Genomic DNA, 26,977 nt, shown 5'->3' on the forward strand with positions numbered 1-26,977 from the left:
TGACTTTGAAAGTGAGCAAAACTTCTTGCCTGGCTTGCTGCCTTTATTCCTAATAATTTTTTCCTAATAGTGAATGGATTTATGCATCATACAGTATTTCAAAAGAGATTTGTAAACAAATTCATGTATGCTTCTGTTGAATATTGAATTCCGATAAATACTTGTAAAACATTTTACTGTAAAATGGCTAAAATCTTGTTGGGCAAAGAGGATAAATGTAAGAGTAAAGTCTCGTCCTGACTTGGTTTCAGTACAAATCGTATCTATCCTAAAAGTAAACACACAAATACTAATGTTTCTGATGAAAGGCTTTGATTGCCTTATCCTTTTTTTTTAAGGATCATGTGGTGGTGTTTTTTTTGTTTTTTTTTAAAACCACAATATTTTATTTTGTTACTTCATCATATAAAAGTTTTTTTTAAAATAAGTACCAAATATATCAATAACTACAACATAAATTGTTCAGATGGCACTCTTCTTTGCATTGTTCAATACTGAATAAACTGGGTGATTTTTATAACTCCTAAAAATGAAAATGTGGTCTGTATATATGCTTTATTGCATCTCTTTGTCACACGTCTGTCAGCTTGCAAAATGTAATGTTACATGCTAATTTTCTCACCACATCTGTACCTTGATGCAAGATAATTCATTTTTTACTGGTTAGTTCTCCTGCATGTATTCTAGGCATTCTCTTGAAAACTGGCCATCACATTTTAAAACATAGATTGAATCTTAATTTTGCTACTTATGTTAAATGCCTTTTTAAATTATACCAATGCATGTTGGCATGGCTTTTTTTCTTAGAATATTTAAATACCTTTATTAAACAATGGTTCTGGCAGAAATAATTAATTACAGACTTCTATCAAGTTCTTTTGGAAGAATGACAAGGACAATTTCAGTCTGAGTCCAAATTTCTACTTGTCCTAAAATACTCTGCTTAAAGAATTTGATACCCACCTGTTTTCTAAAGTCATACTTTTAAAAGATTAGATCCACTTAAAAAAAATCTAGTCATTTATTTTTAATTCTTAACAGAAAAACAATGGCATTATTTACACACTCAGGTCAACATGTTCTTAAATCAGTGCCTGTTCAAGAAACCACTTGAGTGTGCTTTCCTGAATTGAGGCTACAGCTTGGAAATAGTGTTAGTTGGACATACAACAATTTCCCCTCCCAGAGCTTAATTTACTAAGTTATGAAGAATCATGCTGGTACTACCTGTAGAGTTTAATCTGTTAGTTCCAATAAATAAACAAATAAATAAATAGCGCAAGTAGAAATTTGAGTTTGTAAGCCTTGCATCCTCTCTCTTGTCCAATTAATGTAAATACTTTTTATTGTAAAAGTGGGGTGTCAAACCTTTGTAATCCGGTCTATCAAACATTAGAGTATTCTAATTGAGCTCTACACCTGCCTCTATGCTTTTATAGGGGCATCTTACTGCCTTGGGGATGCACTGTTCAATCAGTACCATCATGTCATGGATTGGGAAAAAACGGTATTTCTGCCAGAACTGCAGACTTGGCAGGAGACAGGTGGTCTGGCTGTAGGAGGCCTTGAAGGAAAAAATACCTATTTTTAAAATCTTGGCACTGGAACTGGATTTTCCTGAAGTATGTTGCCAACAAGAAATGAAGTGGGGTAATGCAGAGAACACCCACTCCCCAAGGACAGCGACTAGTTATTATTATAGGCACATGTATATACTTGTCTGCCACTCCCAACTATGGAGGAGCAAAAGTGCCTACAAATTTAAATTAGTTGACACTGCTGAGTGAAAGGTTAATAATTCTGTGGTTTTGTTATTACTTTTAAAGGTACTACATGATTGAATTGGGTGAAGTCTAAAATGTATAAAATAAATACATCAGAAGATTCCCTTAGCTGCATGCTTGAATGTACTTTACATTTACCCCATTATAGCATAAAAAAGAGGCTCTTAAACTAATGTGTATGCATAAGAATGTACTTGAATTCTTGCTGTTCTTGTTTTCTAACTTCCTGTATTCTTAAGGTTTCTAGTTTTAGGTTTAAGTCAATTAAAATGCCACCAAAGCTGACACTTCAGAAGGCTTTTCTAAAATACACACTAACCAATATCCTCCCCCAACTACTTTTTTTGCATTGTTGAATTTTATTTGAGGGGGCGAGCATACTGTAAAGTTACCAGGAACTCATCCACCATACTTCTGGACTTGGGAAGTGGCCCAGTTTATTTTGATACACAGTGAAACAAGATACTGCCCTTCATGGGAACCTCCTCGCTTTAGAGACCACCCTAAAGAATTCCCAAATGTATGCCCTGATCCTGCAAGCACTTTGCTCATATTTAAGTCTGAGTAATGCAGTCAGTTCTATGGGACTACTCACATAGTGGTAAACACACGCATAAGTGGTGGAGGACTGGGGCTATATTGAGCACAATTCTGTTCCATGTTCATTAAGAGACCAGCTCTGTTCTGCAACCAGTTGTTGTTGGTCCCTTGCATGATTAAGACTGTCTTCACTGTATTTCAATAATAAGATAATTTTCACTCAGAAAATTAATTTGCCTAAAAAGCAAACAATAGAAACAGGAAAAAATAGAACTGTCTCACTCACACACACACCCTCTTTTATAGCCTCTGTGCCCCCATCACTCCTCATTATTTATATAGGGGCAAGTTTTCAATTGTATCTTTACATTTTATTAAGATATATATTATAGCTATTCTTCTCAGAATATAGTTTTACATCTGAAAACAGTTGAGTTCAGTCATCTTTCAGCTTTTTATGAAGTTAACACATTTATTTTAGGACTATCAGAACTCTTTCTACACTTCATTGCGTGAAACACACAGGCTTTGTGTCACAGACCTTCCTGTTTATCACAGGTGCAGAATAGCCAAGCGATGTGTCAGGATGGTTTGGAGATAGGGGATGCATACAGTGTATGTGTAGTCTTGGTTTTAGATTTATAGTTCTTAAAGTGAGATTGTTATGTAGCAATTAAACAGTAAAAACAATTTTCACCTTGAGTGTTGTCCAGCATATCTGGAATGTAACTTTAAAAGTGCTGAGACTTTAATGAATCTGACCATGTTCTACTGCTTTAGAGATTATGATGAGAACCAGTAGGGAAGGGCTAATAAACGTTAGATCTTTGTTACTCAGATGTTACTCTAAATGTGTCAACTGAAATCATAAACCCAAACCAGCTCTGTATTCCTCAAGCTTAGGTAATCATCTAAGTCCAGAAAGGTCTTAGTACACTTAACGTACTGTAATGACATGTCTGATTTACTGCCCTCTTAGTCAATATTAATTTTGTTTGGGACAACTGCCTTTGGTAAAGCTATTTTATTTTGTGATTGTATGGTCTCCAGATTGGAATTTCTGGCATGACAGTGTTTTCCCTGACTCCACGGCTTTGTATTATCTTGATAGTCTATGGTTTGAGGACCTCCAATAACTGGTAATATTGGCAGATTCCTCAATGCATTTCTCCCTTCCTGACACCATTATTTCTTACCTGGCTCGAGCCATTTGCTCTTCATCCACCTGCTGACCTCTCTAGGCACTGGGACATGTTGGTGATGGCATGGCCTGCCTCCTCAGAGAAGGAAATAGACAGTGGAGTGTCACCAGCATCAGAGGTTCTGGGGTTCTTCAATATCTGCATAACAGAGCTTGGAGAAATTGAGTGCATATTGAGCCTTGCAGTACTCCCTATGCTAGTGCCTTGGTGCCCGGGAGTAAAGGCCCCTCCCCCAACTTCTCAGTGGGTTTGGGTAAACAATGAGTACCAGCAGAACTATTTCAGTGCCATATCTAGATATCTGACAGCTGATTTATGATGACTTCAGGGATGCTGACAGAGAATAGATACCAATGGAGCTTGGGTGTTACCGCTGTCTCAATTATCTTGCCAAGAAAACGAGGCTGAGGGTAATGCAGACAAGGATACAGGAAATGTATGACAAATCAGGATGCTTTCAAAGTGGTAAGATACATTCATGCTAAAAGCCAAATCCTACCCCATACATTCTATAATGGAGTGCAGATGGCACTCTCCAATGCATTTGGACCCTTGATGTATTAATACTGTCAAATATTATGGAGGAGTCCATTGTTAAGGTAGTGTTGAGCTTTTCACTTAAAGGAGGACTAAATTTGCTGTGTTTCACATATTAATTATTGAATTCAGTCTCAAAATTTAACACCACTATTGTTCAGGGGAGAAGTAAATTTTATGGAACGTTTTCTGGATAAAATACTTGCCAACTTCTCTGGAGAAAACAGATTTTTTTTAAAAAATCAACCATCTATGAAATTTTAGTCCTAAGTATGTCTGATATTTATTGTTAACTATAGCTGCACAATCACAGTCACTACAAACTGCAGAGTTCACATATGTTCTATACCAGTGTCTTTTCTTAGGCACGGGCCACCACTGAAATTTAAAATTCAAACAAATTAAAGAAAGTTATTCATTATAAGAAGCGTTATTTCCACCAAAAGAAGCAGATGGAACTATCCCACTGTAGGATTACTTCTGTTTTCAGGCACTTTCTTCCTGGTCCTGCTGCTTGGCCTGTCTCCCTGCTTCCTATCTCCACTCCTCCGAATTCACTAGCCTGATCATGGGGATGTAGACTGAGCTGTGGCATGATGAAAGTAGAATGACATACATGCAGTATTACTTGATACGGCTGCTCCCCAGATGTGCTGCTTAATTTGTCCCCTATCTGCTTTAAAATGATGTGGCATCTTTTGGTTTGGCTGAGTACTCCTGCCTGTAAACAGACTCAAGCCAACCACCACTCTAGCCTTTCTCTAGCTCCCTGGCCCACTCATTCCGGGCCCCTGGCAGATGTGATCGCTTCCACCAATGAATGTCTGCACCTGACACATCTGCTTGGTTCCAAAAGACTGAAGCCTTTTTCTGGCAAACTACAAGTGGACCCCAAGAAAAAAATTGCCTCCAGAGTTTAGGTGATGGCCTGCGGTGCACACTGTGTTTGTAAGAATCTCTTCCCTCTCTGCTCACTATTAGATGGTGTAAAAGATCAGATAGAGAAGGAGACTTGCAAATTAATATACCTGAGGAGCAGAGCTTAATAGCTCAGGTCCTGAGGGTGCTCTTTCCTCTGAACTTCCCATGGCTTGCTGAAGAGGAGTCCCAATGTGACAAACCTGAGCATGTTAGCTGCACCCTACAAAGATGGGTGGGAGGGGAGCGCCTCTGGAACATGGCTGGAGGTTAAATGATCTTATACTAAACACACTGCCACTCCCAATTATGCTGTTAGAAAACAGGCTGAAGTCCGGGGTGTGTGTGTGTATGTGTGAGAATCAAGATATGGGTTGAGGACAAATGGTTGAGCTGAGACTGTGTAAGGATGTAGGTGAGCAAGAAGCATGTGGACAGGGAAGAGGGTGTCCTGTGCTAAGTCATCAGTAAATGAAGGGCTCCCTAGAGTATCTACAAAGCAGCACATGGAGAGCTCTTGATATGCCAGTGCCTCAGTGCAGACATTCCAAATTCATACTTTATGGATGTAACATGTTGTTACAGGTATTTCTACTAACAAAATATCTTAATCTGGCCCAGGTCTGAGTTCATGTTTTGTATAAGTGCTCTCTAATCATAGAGTGTGTGCATTGTGAGTGATGTTATAATTGAAAGAGTTTGTGGTATAGCTGTGGAGTTTGTTGTGCAGTGAATTGTGTGTTTTGTGTGGGAAGACCTGGGAATTAAGGCTGGTTTGATATGACTGTTTGCTTAACTGATGATTTCCTTGATTATTTTTAATTCGTTGTGTTAAGTGGGATGTGCATTTGAACATTAACTCCGTTAGTTAAGATTTTTGTTGATAACCAGAAGTACAAATATAGGTTTCAGAAAATATGCACATATATCTAGGTAAATAAGGACAAGTTGGTTACTTATGTTAATTTTCTCAAGGCTGCAAAGATTCCTTTTCTTGTTCAGCATATATTTGACTATACTGTATTTAAATCAAGTCAGTATTGGTTATCTCAGTTCATTCAGTATCAAATACAATGTATAAAATGGGTCAAATTAGCTATCCTCTTTCTTAAACATTTTTTTTACCAGATTCATGAATGAATCTTGGATAAATTTAGAGGAATGATAATCTGCATGTATGCATTTACAGGGTTTTATTCTAAGCACATATCACCTGTGTGCCAGGGCAGCTAGATCTCTACAAAGTGATGCTTCTCGTTAAAAGGGGAAGTGTTTTAGCTCCGTGCATTCCTTCTTTGGGTTCTCTTTTCCTACAGTTATTAAAATGAAGTCCAACTGAGGCAAAAAATGTTGTTTCAGCCATTGCACAGAATAACTGCTCTTCAATAGCTTCCTTGGGTGTGAAGTTAATTTGCAGACAAACATACAGCACTGTGATTTGGAAAAGCAGTCTGGAGAATGTTACCTTTTTTAAAAAAAAGGTATTTGGGGACAGCAAATTCTGTTTACTGCATTTTGTAACTTAACAGGACACTGTACTCTCAAAATGTAATCTCTGCATCAACTCAGAAATATATATCTTTGTAAATTATCTTGCAATTCTTCACTAGCCCTCGGGATATATCAGCTGAAAAGTGGGGCTTATGTGAGATGACATATCACTTCATGTCATGGATACAAAATGTCACACTGGATTGCAGTCCCTAATGCTTTCTTTGGCAAACCAATCTTTTTGAGGTAGTTGAGGTAGTGCAGATCTTACTTACAGCCAGCTATCTTCTCCCAGCAAAGTAGCATATTACATGTTTGTTAAATGCTGATTCTCCATAGCTGTTGTTTCTGGGTTGACCAGTAATCCTATAATTTGATACAGATTAATAGCAGGACATCTTCACTTTAGGATTTGAAAAATCCTACTATGTAATTTTCAATTAACAATACATAAGACTCCAGTCTACTTCCAACTGCTCTTTCTTTTCATCAGTTGAAGGATCTCACTATTGTCTCAAACATCTATCACCAGCCTGCTCTTTTCATCTTTTTGTCCTTAGTGTCTCAAACTCTTTTGACATAAAATTCTTGACTTTCTTACTAGGGCTATTTGGGAAAAAAAATGAGCTGGGGATTCTTGAATATTTGTGTGAAAATTCTCTCTCACACACACACCTTTTTAATTCAAAATTTGTAAAATTTTGACTAGCTCTACTGTTGGCTGAAAAATAGGTGAGAAGGATGGAAATCCTCTCAGCTTTTTCTTTATCCAAATTTTGAAATTTCATTAATTTAAAAAATGTTGACCAGCTCCATTTTCTTACATTTCATCTGTGGTGCTTAGGGATTTCAGGTACAGAAGAATCCTTTACCTCTCTAATAATTTTTTTTCATGTAACCAACTATGTGATCAGTTTAATTTTTCTTCTGGTGTTTTCCTGCATTATCTTGACAAGGAAGTATACTTCTAAACTGGAGCTGGAAGTAGGAGCTAAGGAGGTAATACTTTATTTATACTTCTCTGTAATATTGTCTTGCAAGCAAAGGGAGTTCTGCATACACAGGAGTAGTTTTCCTGAGTTGGGCAGGTACTGTGATGATCAGTGCCATAAGAACCTAGACAAATTTTTTAAAAAAAACTAGACAGGCAAAAATTAAAGCTGTGAATCACAGCACATATCTCAATATAATAGCTGAGTAGATTCAGCAGCTTCCATCATCATCTTTCACTCCAGACTTGAAACCAAATAGCAGTGCCCAAGACAGTCTCTCCAGCAAATGATATCCACTTCAGGAAGCAAGTCTTATCTTCTGAGAGTGGGGGGGGGAAGTAATTTCAAAAGCCCTTCTGTAAGAGTAGGATGCAGACCAAATAAACATAAGCCATATCACTTTGATAAAGGACTACCAGTATAATCTTTCATTACTTCCAGCAATAAAACAAATGAGCATTCTTCTTGAAGCACGAGGCATTGGTGATGCGGGCATTCTCATTCAAACAGATTTGGACTTGGATTGATTAGACACCTCCTATACTTCTTCCCCTTACCCCATCAAATTTGGAGTTAATAGGTAAATGATACAGAACCAGAATCTTAACTCCCAATTGGTCATGTGAATCTTAGGTATCACAACTAATGAAAACTTTTATTATCACTTATGGTGAATTTCATGATGTGCATTTTGTTAATTCAAGGGGCACTGTACTGTTTGGGTCTGACCATGTTTAAATTAATGGCTAATAGACTGAATCCTGAGTACCTGAGGCTATTCTCAGCAGGCTCTGAATTTTCTCTTTCTCATAAAGGATTTACTGCCAGAGTTTATTGCTGCCCGTGGAGGCCCTTCTTCAGGGGGTACAAAGAAAGCTGAACAAAATATCTTTCTGGGAATTCTTAGGGAATACTTTGGAGTTTTCTTAAAGCAACAAAAAGAGTCAATTTTGAACTTTGAAGGAGTTCTGTTTTATAGCAGCTTCACAAGTTATTTTGGAAGTTTTTTCTTGAGCAGGTCTTCTCTTCCATGTACTGCTTCTCTTCTCTCCCCCTGCCCTTAAAATACTTTTTTTCTAAAAGCAGGGGCTCTTCCAAAACGTTCAGTTCCAAATGGTAAGTTAAAAAGTGCCCTACAGAACTTGACACTCCATTTTTGAACTATTAGCCAATATTTGTTCTGATTTCTATTCAGGTGACTTTCAAAAATTATGATTAACTTTGGAACAACAGAGGAGAGAATTTGGGACTGTTAGTACAAATAACCATTTTATTCCCAAGAGATGCTAAACCTAAGACCAACACTTTCGAAGTAGATGGTCTTAGGTCTGTATTTAGGCACCTAAGTAAGCAGCATTTTTCTTTCTTCTTCTTCCAGGCCAATTATAGTTGTGGTTGTTTAGCATCGTTGAAAATCAAGCTGGTGACTAGCTGCCTAAATGGGAATTTATGTGCCTAATTTGAGACACAAGGGTCTGAAAATGTTGACCTTCCTGAACTCTTCTTCTTTTTTTTTTTCTTTTTCTTTTTTTTTTTAATTTTAAACACCCCGACTGGTATGCTGTCATCCAAGACACTTTTTATTCATATCCCAGTGATTTCCGAGCAAAAAAACAGTGGAGCTTCAGTTCAATTCAGTTAGAAAAGTTATTGGGTCTCAGTTAGTTAGTTTGTCAGCTAATTACAATTTGCAGAAATAGTCATAAAGCTTCCAAGGATCCCCTCTTCGGGCTAGCTACCAACTTGACTGTGGTCAGATATTGTCAGCCCCATTGCTCGAAGCATTTGCAACTTCTGGATGGAGAATCAAGTCTCCTGTTAATACATGAATAGAGGCATCAACCATTAGAAGAAGTAGTAGATATCTGTAGTACATTATGTTCTAAGAACTTAAGACAGTTGGAACTTATGCTCCTCCTATTCCCCTCAGATCTGCAGAGTGAAGGCCTGAGAGCATGCGGATGCTGAATGGGTTTGACCAGGCCCTTTGCTTAGGCATCCACTTTTGCAGCTTCACACTGGGGAATGCAGTTCTCCCATGAATCCCAGGTTCTGTTCCTTTGCAAATGTATTGCATCCAGGAAGTAATGTGTGTTGTGAGGTTGACACTCCCTTAATGGCCTATTGGGTACTTCTGCTCAAGGAAAGTACCAGGGCTACTTAAAGTTCAAGAAGTTGGTATGCGGGTGTTGTGAACTTCCTAGACTCTGAAAAAACAGACATGCAAGTTCCTTTAACATACATAAAAGTGCTTTTAAGTAGCAATAATTTCTCCCTTATGTGTTCCTTCACCCTTCAAAACAAAAAACCTCACAAAAGGTGCATTGGTCCTTGAAAGACCAACAAGTTTAGAAGGGAAAGCTGCGTTTGGAGTTGGAACCAGAAAAAGTGAAACCACTGCCTCTTACTTTTTTGTAAGCACCTCAATGAAATGCCTTCACTGCAAGCATCCAAAATAAATTCTCCTTGCACATGATCATACTCATGAAATTTCTGGTTACTTGGTTTCATTTTGACTAATTTGAGTTTCCTACCTTCTAATCGAGTTTATAAGGAAAGCTGATTTAAATCTTAACCATAGAGAGGTTAACATCTGTATCCTAATACTTTTTAGGGGAAAAAAATCATTGCATTTAATGGTGTTTGGAGTCCTTTTAAGTATAGTATTTGCTGTAACAAGTAATGCTGGGAGAGAGGAGTATTCAAGCTCATAAAATACCTTTTGTATAATTGCTTTTGATAAATGAGGGTGGGGACTCAATGTTACTGTGACGTTAAACTTAAAGACATGACTACAGCATACATACAGTATCTTTCATTCTATGCTGTTTTCTGTATTATTAGTGCTGGGTGATGAGCTATGCATTACAGCTGTGCAGTAATGGGCAGTGTTGACAAGTTGGGCTCAAAGCAATGCCTTCAAGGCATCATGCTCTCTTAATGTTCATGTCAGTCAAAGCCAGACAGGTGTGATGCTTTTGGCAGATATGATGCCTCACCCAGTGACATGCCAAGATTGGTCTGCTTTAAAAGGAGACATTTTAACTTGCATTTGGCTTCATTTTCAACTCCCTGAAGAGGCCACCCAAGACCTTGCATTACCCCAGCCTCATTAACTTCAGTGCCTTTGCTCCACATCACAAATTTCTTTGGGACAGCAGGATGTATTGATTGGCTTTATATTGTCCTCATGTCGTACAATTTTAGTGATATCCCAGATATTTGCACCAGCTTCACCACAGAGACCATCCTTTTGTATATTTGACTGATAAGCAAGGTGCTGCCTGACAGTGGCTTTTGCACAGCTAATGTTGATGCATACTTGGCAGTTGCTACACTTCCAGCAATTGCATGGTCTGAAACATCATTTGAATCAGGGATGTTAGACTCTGAGGAAACTGAAGGCAAGTTGGGTTTTTTCCCCTCTATAAAGAAGGAGGAGACACAATGATTTTTTTCCCCAGAACATCTGACTCCAGTGTTAGTAGGAAAATGGCCTGGATTGTCCCTTCTGCTTCAGAGCCATTAGGACCCCATGGCAAGCATTTTGAGGAGTACATCAAGAGACTGCTCTTACAGATAGCGTAAATGATTACCACTGGTCTGTTCATGACTAGTTCGTTGAATAACAACATCCTTGCATCTCCCTGTTTATCTCTAATGGGGCTGATGAAGTATTTTTTTCTCAAGGGGTTACAATAGTTATGCTTACCACCTTCCCCATGACAATTTGCTGGTGGAGGCTGTAAAAGGCAAAGCCAATCTGGCCACTTTGGAGGCTTTGATACAGGATTTACCAGTTGGTAGTGCTGGCAATTCATATTAGGCAAGCATCACTTGAAGCTGGTGATGTCTATTTTATTTCCTCCAAGAGAGATGCAGTGAACTTTCAATGATAACCAGTGAGCATATAGGCAACGAGACTTCACCAGCATCACTTGAAACATCAGCACCTGATGTGTCACTGAAGGCAGTTGTATCTAGCATGGGTGCTTGTTGGCTCTCTTGGCTGTGTTCATACTTTTACAGTAGAACTCAGAGTTATGAACACCTTGAGAATGGAGGTGGTTCGTAACTCTGAAATGCTTGTAACTCTGAACAAAATATTATGGTTCTTTTAAAAGTTTACAACTGAACGTTGACTTAATACAGTTTTAATTAATTAAAGTCTTGTATTAATTTAGGAAAATAGAAGTGAATTATCTGGGCTGTCACAGTTGTCCTAACTAGAGGGAATTTCATGGATGGGGATGTCTCCTGCTGCCAGGGACTGACAGGTCTGGTTCTACTCTCAAGCTGCAAGGAGGCTGAAGTAGCCATTGTAATGGATTTTTGGACCTTATTACTCAAAGAAAGGAAACTTTCAGTTAAGCACAGTTAGGTTGTCCTAGTTTCTAATTTATTTACTTCTGAAAAATGCCTCTAACTTTTTTCTGTGCAATGTTGTTGTAGCCATGTGAGTCCCAGCATGGTAGAGAGACCAGTTGGATGAGGGTATATCTCTTATTGGACCAACTTCTGTTGGTGAGAGAGAGAAGTTCTCGAGCTTACACATGAAGAGCTCTTGTTCAGGTGTAAGCTTGAAAGCTTGTCTCTCTCACCAACAGAAGTTGGTCCAAGAAGAGAGAGAGTACCTCACCCACCTTCTCTCTCAATATTTTGAACATTTGAGTTTATTGACTTGAGAGGAGTGGGGGGGAATTGAGCAAAGCCACTGGTTCTGATCTAAAGCCCACCAAAATCAATGGGAATTGACTTGGATCAGCTTTGGATCAGAGCCTGATTCTGATCTTCCTTTCTTTGATATAAAGGAATAACTTCTTTGAAGTTAGTGGAGTCATACCAGAATAAAATCAGAATCAATTATGACTGATCCAATTGGAGTTAACTCCATAAATGGAACTGAATTATGTTGACATTCATATTTCATTTATAATGTGACATTGTGTATTTGCTCTTTATGTTTCTTAGATGCACAGCCTACAGATGGAGAAAGGGAGGTATGGAATCAGATCAATGCAGTTTTACAGGATTCTGAAAGCTTGCTTGCAGACCTTCAGGCTTACAAAGGAGCTGGACAAGAAATAAGAGATGTATGATAATATAGCAATGACATTTCTCTTGAAGAAACATCAAGTAATAGCCTGCAGTATTTATTTCTACTTTGCATGCCAGATAGTTCACAAAAGTTATTTATATTAAAAGTACTCAGTAAAACTGTACTTATAAAATACATTAGATATTTAGAATTTACACTAACTATTTCAATGATAAAAGAAAAGGAGTACTTGTGGCACCTTAGAGACTAACCAATTTATTTGAGCATAAGCTTTCGTGAGCTACAGCTCACTCAATGATAGGTACAGTATGGTTAGTAGTGTTTCATTTAGACATCTTAATGTTAATACAATTAAATACTGTACTTTGCTTCTGAGAACACATTTTATGTACCCTTATGGGGGAAAAAATTAACGTCCATATTTAGAAAAAATTTCAATATCATTAAGGCACTGTAAAATTAGGAAAAATGCAAAATAGTTTCTGTTCTATGTAAGACTGTAAAATGACACCATAAAAATACATCACAATTACAATTCTACAGATGATCATCTAAGGAAAAGCTTCTGAAATGCTCCAATTATCTGCTAGCATTCAGAATTGTATTGATCTACTTTAGCTCTCACTTGACCTGGGGTGTTTTCCAAGTTAGGGGTGAGGGTCTCTGATACAAGATCTTCATGATTATCATTAGTGAGAGCAGTTGGTTACTTAACAGCCAAAACCTAGTTCTAAAGTAGTGACGGAACTCCCATTCACTGCGAAGGGCCCAAGCTTTGACCCTGTAAACCCTTTTCAGTGTGAGTGTAGTACAAATGGCCTTCGTTAATGTTTCTGCTATGGATAATTTGACCTAAAAAGAAAAAGAGGACTTGTGGCATCTTAGAGACTAACAAATTTATTTGAGCATAAGCTTTCGTGAGCTACAGCTCACTTCATCGGATGCATGCAGCAGAAAATACAGTGGCGAGATTTTATATACACAAAGAACATGAAACAATGGGTGTTACCATACATATTGTAACAAGAGTCATCAGGTAAGGTGAGCTATTAGCAGCAGGAGAGAGGTGGCGGGCGGGCGGGGAACCTTTTGTAGTGATAATCAAGGTGGGCCATTTCCAGCAGTTGACAAGAACGTGTGAGGAACCATGTGGTGGGAGGGGGGAATAAACATGGGGAAATCATTTTACTTTGTGTAATGACACATCCACTCCCAGTCTTTATTCAAGCCCAAGTTAATGGTGTCCAGTTTACAAATTAATTCCAATTCAGCAGTCTCTCATGGGAGTCTGTTTTTGAAGTTTTTTTGTTGAAGAATTGCCACTTTTAGGTCTGTAATAGAGTGACCAAAGAGATTGAAGTGTTCTCCGACTGGTTTTTGAATGTTATAATTCTTGACATCTGATTTGTGTCCATTTATTCTTTTACATAGAGACTGTCCAGTTTGGCCAATGTACATGGCAGAGGGGCATTGCTGGCACATGATGGCATATATCACATTGGTAGATGTGCAGGTGAACGAGCCTCTGATAGTGTGGCTGATGTGATTAGGCCCTATGATGTTGTCCCCTGAATAGATATGTAGACATAGTTGGCAACGGGCTTTGTTGCAAGGATAGGTTCCTGGGTTAGTGTTTTTGTTGTGTGGTGTGTGGTTGCTGGTGAGTATTTGCTTCAGGTTGGGGGGCTGTCTGTAAGCAAGGACTGGCCTGTCTCCCAAGATCTGTGAGAGTGATGAGTTGTCCTTCAGGATAGGTTGTAGATCCTTGATGATGCTTCTGAAGCATGCTGCTGTATGTGGGTGCTGCATTTTGAATGAATAGTTTTAAAATAGTTCCCAGGACTTCATTAAATGATAGTTTCTACCACAGCTGAAACAGATGCCTTGATATTTTTGTTTGGCTATTTTTTAAAAAGCCCTTGACCTTGTATTTTTGGCTCTTTTTTTTTTCTTTCACACAATAGCTTTTGTCTTACAATTGTTCTAGATCTTTTTCAAGAAATATTTTAAAAACTACCATATTGGATATCTTCCTATATTTATATTTAAAAGCCTGGTTCTTTATTCCAGTGTCATATGTATATTTACAGTAATATTGTCATTGCAGGCAATACAAAACCCAAATGATATCCAACTTCAAGAAAAAGCTTGGAATTCAGTGTGTCCTCTGGTTCTGAGGTTGAAGCAGTTTTATGAGTTTTCACTCAGACTAGGTGAGTGCCTCATATATTTCTTTTAACCGATATTATTTTCATATACAGATATGCAAATTTTCTCTTTTTCTGAAAGCTTAGAGCAGTGGTTCCCAAACTTGTTCCGCCGCTTGTGCACGGAAAGCCCCTGGCGGGCCGGGCCAGTTTGTTTACCTGCCACATCCACAGGTTCGGCCGATCGTGGCTCCCAGTGGCTGCGGTTCGCTGCTCCAGGCCAATGGGAGCCACTGGAAGCAGCGGCCAGTTGGTCCCTCGGCCCGCGCCGCTTTCAGCAGCTCCTGTTGGCCTGGAGCAGCAAACCGCAGCCACTGGGAGCCGCGATCAGCCGAACCTGCGGACAGGGCAGGTAAACAAACTGGCCCGGCAGGGACTTTCCCCGCACAAGCGGCGGAACAAGTTTGGGAACCACTGGCTTAGAGAGTTGTACCATTAATTCGACTATAGTGCCTAGATTTCTATCTTCTGTGAAGCCTGTAGGTTCTGTTTTCACACATCTGAACATAAATATATCCAGATGTAATTTTTGGAATTTATTAAAAGCAGCATGAAGCCATATGCGTTAACATTTAGGGTTCTAGCCAGCCCTTGAGTATGTTTTCACTAAGAGAGAGCATCTAGAAAGAGCTGGGAAAGAGGGTCTGGGTTAGGATTCCTGAGTGGAATGGGGAACAAGTATAGACAACCTTCAGGTCCACTAGGCTGCGTTTTCCCCTCCCAAAGCCTTTGTAGGAGATTATCCCTGCATCCTGTATTGCCAGGTCCCTCACTTTGCACTCATAATCCTCATGTTGGATCCCAGTGGCATCGGTGACGAAGGTTGGATACTTTTTTGGCAGAGTCCCAGAAGCATCTTCATATTGAAGGGTGGGGGTGACCATTAGGGGGAGTAAGGTGGATGAAAAGTCTGAGGGACTGCATGCAATAGATCTTTCTTTAGCATTTGTGTATGGGAAGGACTGTCAAAAAATTAGGGATGTGGAAGGTCTCTTTTGAGAGAGGAGAGAGAAGACCAAGATGATGTGAAGAACTGGGAGTGATGGCAGAGAGTGAGGAGCCAGTTGGTGGTGGTGGTTGTTGGTTTTGACCCTATCCCTCATTTTAGAATCCTAAGGACAATTACTAATTATGTCCTTAGGGCTCCGCAGTTTACAGAGGGCCTTTCTTCTTGAAAAATTCTTATTTAGAAATCAAGTTTGTTACAAAAATAGTTATACATATGGCATAAAGCATCAAGATACAAATTGACATTGTGTCAAAAATGCAAAAGCCATGACTTACTACATATTGTGCTTTTTATCTTCCTTAGAGAAAACACTACAGAGCTTATTAGAATCATTGACCTGTCCACCCTATACTCCAACTCAACACCTGGAACGAGAACAGGCTCTAGCCAAGGAGTTTGCAGAAATATTACATTTTACTCTCCGCTTTGATGAACTTAAGGTTAAAAATATTTTTTAAATATACACTGAAACATTTCCTTGCATTTTGAAGTGTGTTATATACTGATTCTTTTTATCCATTAAGATGAGAAACCCAGCCATTCAAAATGACTTCAGTTACTACAGACGGACAATAAATCGCAACAGAATAAACAATATGCATGTAAGTAAATGGAACTTGGACTTTTTGTTTTCACTCTGGAGTTTATGGATGTGCATTCCCGCCACTGGTGGTAACGTTTTTTGCAGTGGTTTACAAGATGCCTACATTAAAGGCCATATTGTCAACTCCTTACATTGGTGAGCAATTAATCAGACAAGTTGTACCATTGACTGTAATGAGACTACTCACGTAAATAACGGCTCACTGGTGTGAGTATACAGTTTATCTGTTTCTCCCTGCTGGTAACATTTTTGAAAGGAGTGTCATTTATTAACTATTTTTTCTTCATATTTTTATCAGATAGACATTGAGAATGAAGTAAATAATGAAATGGCCAACAGAATGTCTCTATTTTATGCAGAAGCCACACCAATGCTCAAAACACTCAGCAATGCCACAACACACTTTGTATCAGAAGTAAGTGATAAGATTTTTTGCATTATTTTCTAACATTTAGTTGTACAATTTGGTTTAATGATCATGGTTGTGTTTAATTTTTCTAGAACAAAACCCTACCGATTGAGAATACAACAGATTGTTTAAGTACTATGGCCAGTGTATGTAAAGTAATGTTGGAAACACCGTAAGTTTATTTATCAGTTCAATCTTTTTGGGGGAGGGGGGAGGGGTCTGCTTAAGTAGCCATCTAGCATGTGAGCAGTTTTTGCAAACTAAGTCTAGTATGTATGCCTTAAATTAAAATATCTTTCTAATATCTTAGATTTTTATAGAGCAACCAGCCTGGTAGTTGCTCTATAAAAGTTTAAGATAGATATTTTAATTTAAAGCATACATACGAGACTTATGAGTAGACAAAGAACTAATATAAGCAAGTCATGCCTCCTGTCTTGACTAGTATGAATATTTTTCGTTAATACATTAACAGTTTTGCCCAGGGAGGTTCACAGCATAAGGCTCTGATTCAGCAGAGTGTTAGAATTGGTACATAGACTTCAGTGGGACTACTTGCATCCATAAAGTTATGTGCATACTCCTGTGTTTTGCTGGATTGGAGGTCTAATTTCTTAGAAGATTCCCAAACAATTGTATATGAGGTAATCTTCCTGTAGTTGATATCACAAAACCAGATACTTCAGTCTGAGCTATGACATTTTTATAGACAAACTGGTGGAAACAAAGATAGTCTTTTTGGGTGGTGGTTTGGGTTTTTGTTTGTTTCTGAAAATACTGGAGGGTCTGGAGAAGTATATATTCTATTTCTTGATCAGGGAACTCGTTTATTTAAATTGAATCTCCATTTTGCTGTAAATCAGCCAATGGAGAGAGTTTTCACTCAGTTGTGATGTTTGGTCAAGTCTACCTTCATTGCAACAGTTTTTATATAAAATTTATCTAAATAGATAGAAGATAAATAGAACAACAACAAAAAAAGACATCTTGAAATGCTCCTCTGCTTTGATGCCTACAAAAACGGCTGTGATATGACCATGGCTTACCAAGTTGATCCTAGTCATTGGTTACTCTGTGCTCCCTCCCCAATTTGTTTGTATCCATTTCCTATTCAGATTAAGGAAACTCTTGGAAGTAGAGACCATCTTCTCATTATATGCTTGTACAGTGCCTAGTACAATGGGTTTGGTCCTCTAGGCATTACCACAATATAAACAGCAAATATTATCAGTACCCCCATTGTAGAAGAGAGGGATGTAAATAACAGAATAACTGATTTCTTCCCAAGCACAGGACCCCGTTGTACGTTAGCAAGGAGTACATGTGTCCAATATTCTGCAAACATTAATTCAATCCTCATAATACAGCTGTGAACTCCTAGATCAATATTTTCACATTGGGAAAGCATAGCTGCAAAAGAAAATGCCTAAAGCCATATAGGGAGTTGGTATCCGAACTGAGAATCCCTCTGCTCAGTTTCTGTACTCAGTTGACAAGAACAAAGGGAGAGTATACTAAAATGACAAAAGGAACATAGACTATATTGTCTTTACCTTTAACTCAAATGTCATTACTCCTTTTAGAAAGGGACTATTACATAATTTTACTGGGTCCAAGGGATTTATTTAAATAAAATAAGCTAAAGATTGTGTGATGAGGAAGCCAGTGCTTATTTTTTGGCCTTTTTTAATTGTAGTCTAGTTGTAGTTTTCATTTTGTACAATCCATCTTTATGAAAGGAATCCTTTAATTTTACTTACTGTTATGGCTTCTGCTGCAGTTTATCTACCAGTTCTAAAATGTCCTGGCATGATGCTTTTAGGCAGATGGTGGGAGGAGATATTGAAGGTCAAAGAAGGTAATAGTAGTACATCTCCAGTGAACTCTCCTTCCATTTACCCAAACATTCCAGGAGCTATGACATACTAAAAATTATCATTGTCCTAGGAATTGAATTAACAAAGCCTTAAATATGATAAAATGTAAGAAACAATATTTTATTCTTACTGATGGGGAAAAAAAATCTCGTGACCTTTTTTAATTCATCCTCCCTCTGCTCCATATTTCATATCTTAGTGACCCTTAATCTTAGCTAAGGGTTATTACCGAGGGTTGTGGTGGTTTCTCCATCACTGACAATTTTTAAATCAAGATTAGATGTTTTTTCTTAAAAAGATGCTCTGGGAATTACAGTTAAACATGTTCTTCGTTCAGAAGAGAGCAAGAAAAAGTAACTTATGTTAGATGATTCAGTTTTTGTTGCCCATCTTGACATCTGATAGGAAGCTGATTTTCATAAGTGTTGAGCATCTGCCACTTTATTTTGAGTGCATTAAATTTTTCGTACCCATCTTGACACCTTAATCAGTTGCTTTTCAGAATTTAGGCCCATGAGCTTACAGAAAGAGGTAGCATAATTCAGGAGAATTTTAAGGGATTAAAATCATTCAGATAGAGTGGCTAATAGGTATAATGGAATTCCAGTTGATAAGCTAAAGGGGTGTTTGTTTTGTATTTGCTGGCCACTTGGGTCAGGAGCAGATGTTTTCACTGAAAATATGCCTATCCCTATACTAGTTACAGTTATTCTTCGCAAGAGATTGTATTGCCATCCTGGTACAACTGTTGGTTTTTAAAGACAATAAAATAAGGAATGGGACATTTTCAAAATTGCACAGCTTTGTCCTGTCTGCTTCATATAAGTTTTACCACTGACTTCATTGGAAGCAGAGTTAGGCAAATGCTGATTGCTTTCAAAAATACCAACTGAAAACTTTTTTAAAAGCATAATTTTAACATTGATTTTTAAATCATAAAGGAGACAGATGAATAGTTATCAGACATTTCCCAATGTCAGTGCTCATAGCTGGTTTCTGATTATATGCTATTATTGTTACTACATTATTTAAACAAGAAAAAAATAGAGTTCAGGAACTCAAAGTAAAGGAATTGTGAAGTACAGCTTCTAGTTTTTGAAAATTAACAAGGTTCACCATTCTCCTATTGGTGACTTTCATTTAAGAAATCAGCAGAAAAGTCGCCAATTAAAACAATAAAGGAGTTAATCTGAACCTCTGATGTAGGTAGTGGTTGAGAAATATAGCATAGACTAGTCTCAGGCCTCTTTTTTGCTCAATTCATTTTTCACCTCCCTGATGATGATTTCAAGGAGTAACTGTTGTAGTGACTGTTTTAACTTTGCCATCCACATATAAGGGTATGTCTACACTACGAAATTAGGTTGAATTTATAGAAGTCGTTTTTTTAGAAATCGTTTTTATATATTCGAGTGTGTGTGTCCCCATAGAAAATGCTTTAAGTGTATTAACTCGGCGGAGTGCTTCCACAGTACCAAGGCAAGCGTCGACTTCCGGAGTGTTGCACTGTGGGTAGCTATCCCACAGTTCCCGCAGTCTCCGCTGCCCATTGGAATTCTGAGTTGAGATCCCAATGCCTGATGGGGCTAAAACATTGTCACGGGTGGTTCTGGGTACATATCGTCAGGCCCCCATTCCCTCCCTCCCTCCCTCCCTGAAAGTAGCAGCAGACAATCGTTTCGCGCCTTTTTTCTTGAGGAAATGAGACTCAAAAGTTTGCAGTTCTTTTCCTGTCTACCTGGCCAGTGTATCTGAGTTGAGAGTGCTGTCCAGAGCGGTCACAATGGAGCACTCTGGGGTAGCTCCCAGAGGCCAATACCGTCAAATTGTGTCCACAGTACCCCAAATTCGACCCGGCAAGGCCAATTTAAGCGCTAACCCACTTGTCGGGGTGGAGTAAGGAAATCGATTTTAAGAGCCTTTTAAGTCAAGTTAAGGCTTCATCATGTGGACGGGTGCAGGTTTACATCGATTTAACGCTGCTAAATTCGACCTAAAGTCCTAGTGTAGGCCAGGGCTGAGGCTTCCATTTGAAAGGCAAATGAAATCTTGATAGGAATGTTACCTGTTCACTGCTCATATTTAAACAACAGAAGTAGCTTTACTTTGAATTCCTATCGTTTTGGCATTCTAATAGTGAATAATGAGCACTGTCTATCTTTATAACCTTCCATATCTGTGGAGACCTCCAGCAAATGTCTAAAATTCAGGGTTTGATAGAGATGATAATATGATCTTTGAAGAAGTAGTGGAAGATTTTACTGTACCATCAGTTGTTTTTTTTTTTTTTTCTCTCTCTCTCCCTGTAAGCTGCCAAGTTGATTGATTCAAGGATCATTACTGGTGTTGGTTTCCTTAAAAGCTTATTGATTTACATTTATTGATTTCCATGCACTAATACTCTAGTTTGAGAATAAAGTTCTCATGTGAAACACATGAAAGAATAAATTGTGCTATGCAGAATCAGTCAAGAATTCTTTTTTTCCAGAGAATACAGAAGTCGGTTCACCAGTGAAAAGACTCTTATGTTCTGCATGAGAGTAATGGTGGGTGTTATTATTCTCTATGATCACGTTCATCCCGTGGGAGCTTTTTCTAAGACATCAAAGATTGACGTAAGCGTAATTTACAAAGAAGATTTTTTTAATGCTCTGTAGATTAGCTAAATATTTGTCTATAGATTTCTTCCATAGAAGTTTAGGCTTTTATACGACTCATTTTCAGTTGTTTTCAAATTTTGTATCGGACACTGGTGCTCATTTGTCGTGTATTAAGCAGTTCTGTTGCTTTACTAGATGTTCTATTACAGTAAAATTGCAGTGTAGACATTCTGGGATAAACTAACCCTGTAATTTGTCAGTTCTAAAACTCACTTTTTGGAAGTGTTTTTAATCTAAATAACCAGCTATTCCATGCGGTTACTAGTTTGGCTGAGACCCAAACTAAGCCTAAAGTTTATCTGTTTAATGCTGACTGAGAACTTTTAGCTTAAGTTTTGGTGAGCATAGTAATGAAGTGAAATCAACCTTTAATGTCTTACATATATACAGGAAAAAGTACCTACCTATTTACACAAGGTGCTTTGGACAAATTTAATTCTACAATCAGTTAAACAGCTAACCTTCAACAAAACTAAACTACAACTGACAAAAGAAAAAAAGTTTTCCCTAGCAGCTTCCCCTCCCACATACAAAAAAAATTTGGGCATCTGTGTTTTTTTTTTTATAATATTGGTGATATTAGCTTTCATAGTCTATTTCATCTGTTGATCTCAAAGCACGTTACAAAGACTCTTTCACTGACTCCGTATTACAGTGAGGAAATTGAGGCACATATAGGCAAATTGACTTTCTCAAGGTCACAGAGCAGGACAGTGGTAGAGGTGAGACCAGATTTCCTTATTCCAGTGTCTTACCCAATGGACCATGCTGCCACAGAAATACAACACTTGAAATGTTGCCAAAAGCCCAATTGTATATGATTAGCTTTCCTAATATATATATGACGATTGTTTCACAATGCTGTTATCAAATAAATGTGAATCATTTGCCTGGCACTTTATTATGTATTCTAATCCAAGTTTATAACAGTATAGGTAGCTAGATACAAAGTAAAAAGGAATTGGTAGGCAGGAGACACTCAAGTCAGTTTTTAGAGTGTGCAAAGGGGACCCAAATCTTAATTTCAAGTGTAAAGTGCATGTCCTAGTATGAATACTTCCAGTATTTCAGACTCGTCTATTCAAATGGAAGGTCAGTTTTCTGTAGAAGGCAATTCTCCTCTCCAAGCCAGCAATCTCTTGGGAAAAGTTTTGGCGCACTCTACAGACAGTGGAGAAAATGAGCCATTTCTTGCCCTCTGAGTTTCCTAGGTTCTGATTGTTTCTGTTCTTGAAAAAAGCTGCTTTCCTGCCGAGTAACTTGGGTGACTGTTTTGGGCAGAGCTTCTGCCTTAAGCTGCACCCATCTATCTGTGGATTGCTGTGAGCTCGACTGGATTTCCCATACAGGGAGAATGAGTAACTGGCTAATGTCCATTTGATTACTCAGTGAGTAAAGGCTGAGACAGACATTTTCCAGATCATCTTGTGCAGCTAATCCATAGACCTGGCACTAGTTAAGAGCATCTGGGAAGTGCTTAACTGAACCTCCATTTATTCACCTACAGATTTAGACACGCATTGGTATCTCAAATTGAGAGGAAAGACTGACCTGTGGTTAAAACTCTGCAATGGGTCTTGGCAGTAGAGCTGTCCAGACGATTCTGTTTCCCAGATTTTGAAGTTTTGAAATTTTGTTTTCATTCTGCATAGGAACAAAACCAAAACATTTTAAATGTTTTTGCAAAAAACAAAATTGTCAGGGGAAACAGTAGGGGTTCTGTATGGCCACCACCTGGTGGTTAGGATAGTGGCTGGGGATGTGGGAGACCCAGATTCAAGTCCCTGCTCTGCCTGATTTTGAAGTGATCTGGGATGAAAAATTTTGTTTGGAATCAGGTGGGGCAGGGACTTAACCTGTGTTTCCCACATTCCAGCCATGCCCAAACCATTAAACTATAGTCTCCTCTTCTCTCTCTCTGCCCCCCCCACCCTCCAAAATAAAATAAAATAACCCTTTCCTAATTAGAGTTTTAGAGAAATACACATCTCCATAATGTGGTATTCAGTTCAGTTGTAATCGTGTCGGTCCCAGGATATTAGAGACACAAGGTGGGTGCGGTAATACATTTTATTGGGCCAACCAACATCTGTTGGTGAGAGAGACAAGCTTTTGAGCCACGCAGAGCTGCTCTTCTCTGGCACGGGTTGTAGGGCTTAAAAATTGCTATGTAGACATTCCGGCTTGGGCTGGAGCCTGAACTCTGGGACCCTCCACTCTTGCCCGTTATTTAGTATAATGACATTTTACTGTTCATGTTCACTGGCTGTATGAAACGTATCTGGAAATAAAGCTGACCTGTATTGGTTAGGTTTTTATCTGTTTTCAGATACTGCAAATTCTATATTGTTCAATAGTCATATGCTTCTGTTCCCAGATGAAGGGGTACATAAAAGTTTTAAAGGAACAGCCTCCTGATACCGTGGAAGGCCTTCTGAATGCTCTCAGGTATGTACAGGGGTAGATAGAAGAGTATAGTGTGAAGTGCTCAGGCCATATGGTAAGGGGGCAGGGAGGCATGCACAGATCTAAGGTACGTAGATGTACTAAACGAGGATTCCAAAAGAGCAGAATATATTTTGATTATTTCTAAGCAAAATTAATGAGACTGTTTTGAGAGCATGGAGATGAAATGGGTGAATGGTAATGGAACCACTGACTGTCTTCTATGAAAGTGTTAATATCCAACCATACAACTACACCATCCATTTTAGAGTTATGTTCCCAGCAGTAGCTTTGTTTTCCATAGGGAAAATGAGGAAACTATGTTTAATATACATAAACCTACTATATTTAGTAAAACTTCATATTAATTTGCAGAACCGCTAACAAAGCTTTGAGGATGTCCTAATTCATGTTCATTATTTGTATATTACACTTTCACTTTGTATTCCTAGGTTCACTACAAAACACCTGAATGATGAGTCTACTTCCAAGCAAATTCGAGCTTTGCTTCAGTAGTCCCTTCTGAGACAAGTGGATCTATGTATTGATCACAGAAGATGTGTATGTTTACATAATTTAATACAGATTGGTGTTAATACTTGTGTGTATGTTCTTCACATCACTGAAATCTATGAATCTTTAGTCATAATATGACTGACTTTATGTAGCACAATCTCCATTTACATGTCCGCCTTATCTTTTTACATCAGCTACATCTATAACAGTCTGTTGTCGTCTGTGTTTGTTTAATCCAAAAAAAGCCGCCTCTTTCACAGAAGTAAGCAGTAGTAAGGACAAAATGGACTAAACCATAGGGGTGAAATCTTGCAGGAGAAATTTAATATGAATTAAAATAAAAGTGAAATTGTCTCATTTTCTTTTTTCGTGTGCTGTTTAGTTGGAAATTTAGTTTTACATAAAGTTCTCCATTGAATTTTTATGGAATGAAGGTTATTTGAATGTTCAGCACCATTGTATGAGACGCAACATGTTTTGTATTAGGCAGAAGGAAAAGTGGCCACTTACTGCTCATTCTTGCCTGGCTGATAACAGCCAACAAATTCTCTTGCCAAAGACGACATTTTGTCTCTTCGGTTTATGATGTAACCCTTTCCATTCCACAGTTGAGAAATTAATATCCTGTTTCAGGTTTAATGTACTTACTTGTAAAATGCAGTTCAAGACTATCCTCCTATTCAGACAACTTTGTATTACTGAAGAAGAAAAATACTCTTAGGCCTAATGCCTGAAGCTTGGAGAATAAGGAGGAAGTACTAAAGCTTTGTGTACACTTGAAATCTTATGCCAATTTCCCAAATAAAATCTAAGGGTCTGTCTATACTGAAATAAAACACCTGCAGCTGGCCCAGGTCAGCTGACACGGTCTCAAAGGGCATGCAGGCTATAAAATAGCAGTGTAGATGTTGGGTCTTGGGCTCGTAGAGTCCCAAACCCTGGGTTCTAACCCAAGCCTGAATGTCTACACTGCTATTTTATATCCCCAATCCCCACAACACGGGCCAGCCACAGGTCTCTTTGTAGTGTAGACATACCTTAAATGGGCAAAAAGCCTTTTTGCTGGTATAACTGTCTGTACTAGAGCCTTCTGCTGATATAAAAACATTGTAAAGACTCTCTCACCCCTAACTGACATTATTATACCAGCAAAAGTTTCTAGTGTAAACCTGGCCTTATTAGAGCAGGAGTGATATAAAGAGGGTTTGACTGTGTTTGGGAGTTGAGCTATTTGTCATTGCCCTTAAAGTCAAACTCCTTTATAGGACTTCTTATCAGCCAATACCATGTGAAAACTGAGAAGTTTCAGTTGCTTACTTAGCTGTTGTTTTCAAATGTGACTTATACTTTCAAGAAGTTGAGTTCCTCACTGAGTTACATTTGTTCTTATTTTCTCCAGTCGAAGGAATAAAGGTCTTTTGCAAAAACCAGAAAAGTGCTCTTTTGAGTGTCTGAGTGACCTGCAGCAGCTGTGAATTTTCTAGCAGAGAGGATCACGTTTTCAAAAACGTGCACTAAATTTTGCATGCTTGGCTTACATGTTGCATGTAAACTCTAAGGCATATGCATAAACCCTGATTTGTGTATCCGTATATATGTCGGAGTTTGTGTGCAGTCACTGGAGTTTTCATGAATGTACTTCAGAAAATGTGGCCCTTTAATGTTTTCGAGGTGTAATGCTGCACGCTAGAAACTGTACTGCACTGCTACGAAGTTACTTATCAATGTCAGTTCCTAGGCAGTATTTAGTTTGCAAGCTCTTTGGGGTAGGGGATTGCCTTCTGTTTTATATTTACACAGCACTTATTACTCTGAGGCTTCAATTCTGATTGGGGCCTCAAGAAGCTAACGTAATGCAGATAATAATCTTTCTGATTCTACTATACAGCTGCTGCTGAGTACTCAAGTGTCATCAGAAACAGTTTAATATAAGGATATTTACCAAATGTTCTTGAAAAAAGTACTTTTGCCATTGTTAGCTAAATGGACTATAGATTTGTAGTGGATCTGGTAGATTCTTTATTTGCTAAATTTCCTAAAGTTAATACTTGCCTATCTGTAATTATAATTGTTAAACATTGAAGTCTTTTAAGAGTCAAAAGAGGAGAGCTGTATAATAAAGAAAAATGTAAACCTGAAAGCGTTCTTAAAGTTGTCATGCGCTGTTCGCAAATGTCAATGCATTTCTTTGCCTGATGTGACGGGGCTATTTTGTACAGAAGTTTGTTTGAAATAATAAAAAGTTTGGTACATTCACAGCATTTGGATTGTCTGTAATTTATACAGTGGGTAATAAGAAAGGAGGATATGGATTGACATTTGAAAGTTCCATTCAGTATCCCTAAATATACCCAATTTATAAATGTTATACTTTTTATACCAGTAATATTATAGATACTACAGTTGTTGGACACTTGAACAGCTCTGCTGGTTGAATCTATCCTATATAATTACTCTTAGGGAAAGTCTGCACTATTGCGCAGTGCAGGATTTGCGCAGAAATTAGTATTATGCTCAGAATGTGTTTCTCCCCCCCTCCCCCAAGAAATGGGCTTCAGAGCTGCCAGCTGCCACTAGGGAGCACTAGATCCAGCAGAGCCCAACTCACAAATAGAAGACGCTGCTGTGGAGAGGGAGCTGTAGGATTCCTGGTAGCTACAGTTCCCAGCATGCCCTGAAGGAAGGAGGCAGCATGCAGGAAACTCCATTCAAGCCCAGAACCCAGCA

General features: G+C 38.4%; 1 protein-coding gene across 12 annotated transcripts in view; it reads left to right on the forward strand.

The window, feature by feature from the left end:
- CYRIA (CYFIP related Rac1 interactor A) overlaps window positions 1-26,511 on the forward strand; it is an 82,520-nt gene extending 56,009 nt beyond the window's left edge. For 5 of the 12 annotated variants that reach the window (XM_084625089.1, XM_084625093.1, XM_084625094.1 and 2 more), the window contains 9 exons: window positions 12,436-12,557; window positions 14,631-14,736; window positions 16,043-16,179; window positions 16,264-16,341; window positions 16,642-16,758; window positions 16,845-16,924; window positions 21,118-21,244; window positions 23,667-23,737; window positions 24,187-26,511. In XM_084625089.1, coding sequence (XP_084481215.1) covers window positions 12,436-12,557; window positions 14,631-14,736; window positions 16,043-16,179; window positions 16,264-16,341; window positions 16,642-16,758; window positions 16,845-16,924; window positions 21,118-21,244; window positions 23,667-23,737; window positions 24,187-24,250 — 902 coding nt within the window. In that variant the 3' untranslated portion in view covers window positions 24,251-26,511. Of the gene's footprint in view, window positions 1-11,648; window positions 11,742-12,435; window positions 12,601-14,630; window positions 14,737-16,042; window positions 16,180-16,263; window positions 16,342-16,641; window positions 16,759-16,844; window positions 16,925-21,117; window positions 21,245-23,666; window positions 23,738-24,186 lie in introns of those variants that run through there. The other 7 variants (XM_084625100.1, XM_084625092.1, XM_084625096.1 and 4 more) reach the window with 6 other exon arrangements.
- The last annotated feature ends 466 nt before the right edge of the window (window positions 26,512-26,977 follow it).

Source organism: Lepidochelys olivacea (assembly GCF_965140295.1).
Source record: "Lepidochelys olivacea isolate rLepOli2 genome assembly, chromosome: 3".
Classification (NCBI taxonomy): domain Eukaryota; kingdom Metazoa; phylum Chordata; order Testudines; family Cheloniidae; genus Lepidochelys; species Lepidochelys olivacea.